The 2,553-nt window shown below is 42.3% G+C and overlaps 1 protein-coding gene across 1 annotated transcript in view; it reads left to right on the top strand.

Annotated features, from left to right (window-relative positions):
- The first annotated feature begins 1,432 nt into the window (after positions 1 to 1,432).
- LOC142605793 (zinc finger CCCH domain-containing protein ZFN-like) overlaps positions 1,433 to 2,553 on the top strand; it is an 8,398-nt gene continuing 7,277 nt past the window's right edge. The window contains exon 1 of the mRNA XM_075777230.1: positions 1,433 to 1,675. Within this exon, the coding sequence (XP_075633345.1) occupies positions 1,433 to 1,675 (243 nt within the window). The remainder of the gene's footprint in view (positions 1,676 to 2,553) is intronic.

Genomic DNA, 2,553 nt, shown 5'->3' with positions numbered 1-2,553 from the left:
GAAAAGAAGTTGGGTGTTCTTTGATTCCAAAGTCTCGAGTGAAGACTAAGGCGAAGTCTTCCTCTCTCGCGGAGTTCCTTTCAGTTCTTCAGCCCGATTGGAGTTCATTGGGATCCTTGCATCTTGTGCCTAGTCTCCCACAGGACCTTCGTGCAGGCCAGTGGCTAAGTAATAAACAAGAGACCATTGCAGGGCTACCATGCTAAGAGAGAGAAGGGCAAGGCCTCTTTCCTTCTTGTCTCTTTTATTTTACGATCGTATTTATTTGTTGTAGTGTCTCTTCTCTTTTCTTTTAACTAATGAAGGTGGCTTTTTTTTTTCCTTGCAGTCCAAGCGCAAGTTGACCCAAAGAAAAGGCGAGAGTCGAAATCATCAGTGATGATGTGATACATTTTCTTTATGCTTTTCTTAGTTTGTTTCTACCCCCTTTTGGTACCATGTGCACTTACATATATTATTTTTCTTTTTACGAGGTGAAAATTGCCCCTCATGGCGCATGAGGCTTTGGAAGGAAGAAGTAATTAGCTAGCCTTCTTCACATGGTTTCCAGAGCTTGGAAGAGGGAGGCCACTGGTGGTGGTATAACGAGCTGGCCCAGGCTGGGCGGCCAATGCGGGGCATTCAATTTACCTCGTCTACTGTTTCCACTTATTACTCGGGATCTTCCTGCTTCTCGGCCCTCTCACTGTTTCCCGAGATCCCCCGGCCGAGTAGCCTTTCAGTCATCGCCAAAGCGCTCACGTGATCCCATGTCAAACGAAGAACCCTTGGGGGCGTGTCTCAATCCCTTAAACGAGGTGAGCCCCCGTCCTTCTCATATAAGAAAAGCTTAATCTTGTTTTTCTTCTGCCCTCTCTACGTTGTTTTTTTAGATTTCCCCTTCTCTCTTCCCCGCTTTTAGAGTCAAGCCGAGTTATCGACACCGCATGCATGAAACCGCATTTCATTTTGGAATCGAAAGGGTTGCGAAGGTGCGATGGTGCATTTCTCCTCTTACCCCTATCCTTCCTCCCCTTTGTACTTTTTCTTTTGCCTTTTTTCCTCACTAATGGCGAAACCCCAAGTATCCTTTCCTTCCTTGACCATTTTGCTAGGTCTCCTCCACCCTTTTGTCTTTGCGTGTTCTATCATAATGTCTTCCAAGAAATCGAGAGGAGTAAGAGGAGGAAACCACACACGGGAAGCCGATATGGGTCTCTTTTTTTTTTTTTTTTTTTTTGCTTTTCTTGCTTTATCTCTTTTCTTTCTTGGCTTTATCCTCTTTTTTGAACCATGTCTGCTTTTGCGAGTGTTTAGCCTGGAAGTGTTGGGCATCCTAAGTTTGTGGTTCACAGGGTGGTTGTAGGATGCTCGCACCAATTACTAAATCTCGGGCGAGGACCCACAAGCTATCCGAGAAGGTTGTGATTCCTTTTAATCCCTACAAGTGGAGATGCAACACTTATTAGAGGCTCCGAATTGCGTGTTTCGAATCGACTCGAGGGCTCACTGCCTTCATGACAGCCGCTTTGATCTTTTGGAGTTTAACAACCTTCTTGCAAACCCACATTTTCATGGCACGGCATTCCTATGGCAACTTCACCGCACTTTTTCATGCAGGAGGGAGGGTCTGCCGATTCTTTGGGAAGGGGTTGGTCAAAGTCCATCGGAGACTTTACCGATGGCTTTTAGGGAGGTATGTTTGGGGGCTAACATTCGATGGAGTCATTTGTGACTGCCATGCTTGAAGTCTCACGAGGAATTCCTCCCTTGACTCGCCTACGAAGAAAAAGCTTTTGGAGTGGAAGGGAGTGGGTGCGAGATCTTTTGGAGGCCAAGTTCCGCTTTGTCCTTGTTTTTTTGTTTATTTATTTTTTTTTTTTTTTTTTTATTTTTTTTTTTTTTTTTTTTTTTTTTTTTTTTTTTTTTTTTTTTTTTTTTTTTTTTTTTTTTTTTTTTTTTTTTTTTTTTTTTTTTTTTTTTTTTTTTTTTTTTTTTTTTTTTTTTTTTTTTTTTTAAAAAAAAAAAAAAAAAAAAAAAAAAAAAAAAAAAAAAGGGGGGGGGGGGGGGGGGGGGGGGGGGGGGGGGGGGGCTGTAGCCCATATGCTGATTCTAGAGGCGGGCTTTCAAAAGTATAGATATTGAGATTGCTTGCCGTTGAGGAGGCTCTAGCTCGTGCTAATAAGGTTGCAGGATTCGAAGGTTAAAAGGCAAAGGGTTCTCCCTCCTTCGAGCTGCCACCATTTCTCCAAACAGTTCTTTACTAACTTGCCTTATTCCCTTTAGCCTCTACGCATTTTCCGGTTAATTCAGATGTTGGTACTTTCAAACAATTTGGGCTTTATAAGTTTTATCTTTTCTAGTTGAACATTGTTCCATAGCTTTTCTTTCTCGTTTTGTGGTATGGATTTGTATTTGTGTTGTCTTTTTTTTTTTTTATCCTGTATACCTTCTTTGCACCAAGTGTTTGGGCCCATGGTCCCTACAGATCTTACGCAGGTCTGGATCGTGTAACAGAGTGATTGCTTATTTGTGCTTGAATTTTCATGGGTACATTGGGTGCTTTCTTTCTTC

Source organism: Castanea sativa, chromosome 8 (assembly GCF_040712315.1).
Source record: "Castanea sativa cultivar Marrone di Chiusa Pesio chromosome 8, ASM4071231v1".
Taxonomy (NCBI): Eukaryota; Viridiplantae; Streptophyta; class Magnoliopsida; order Fagales; family Fagaceae; genus Castanea; species Castanea sativa.
The sequence above is the reverse complement of the archived record's forward strand: the minus strand, read 5'-3'. Positions and strand labels throughout refer to the sequence as shown.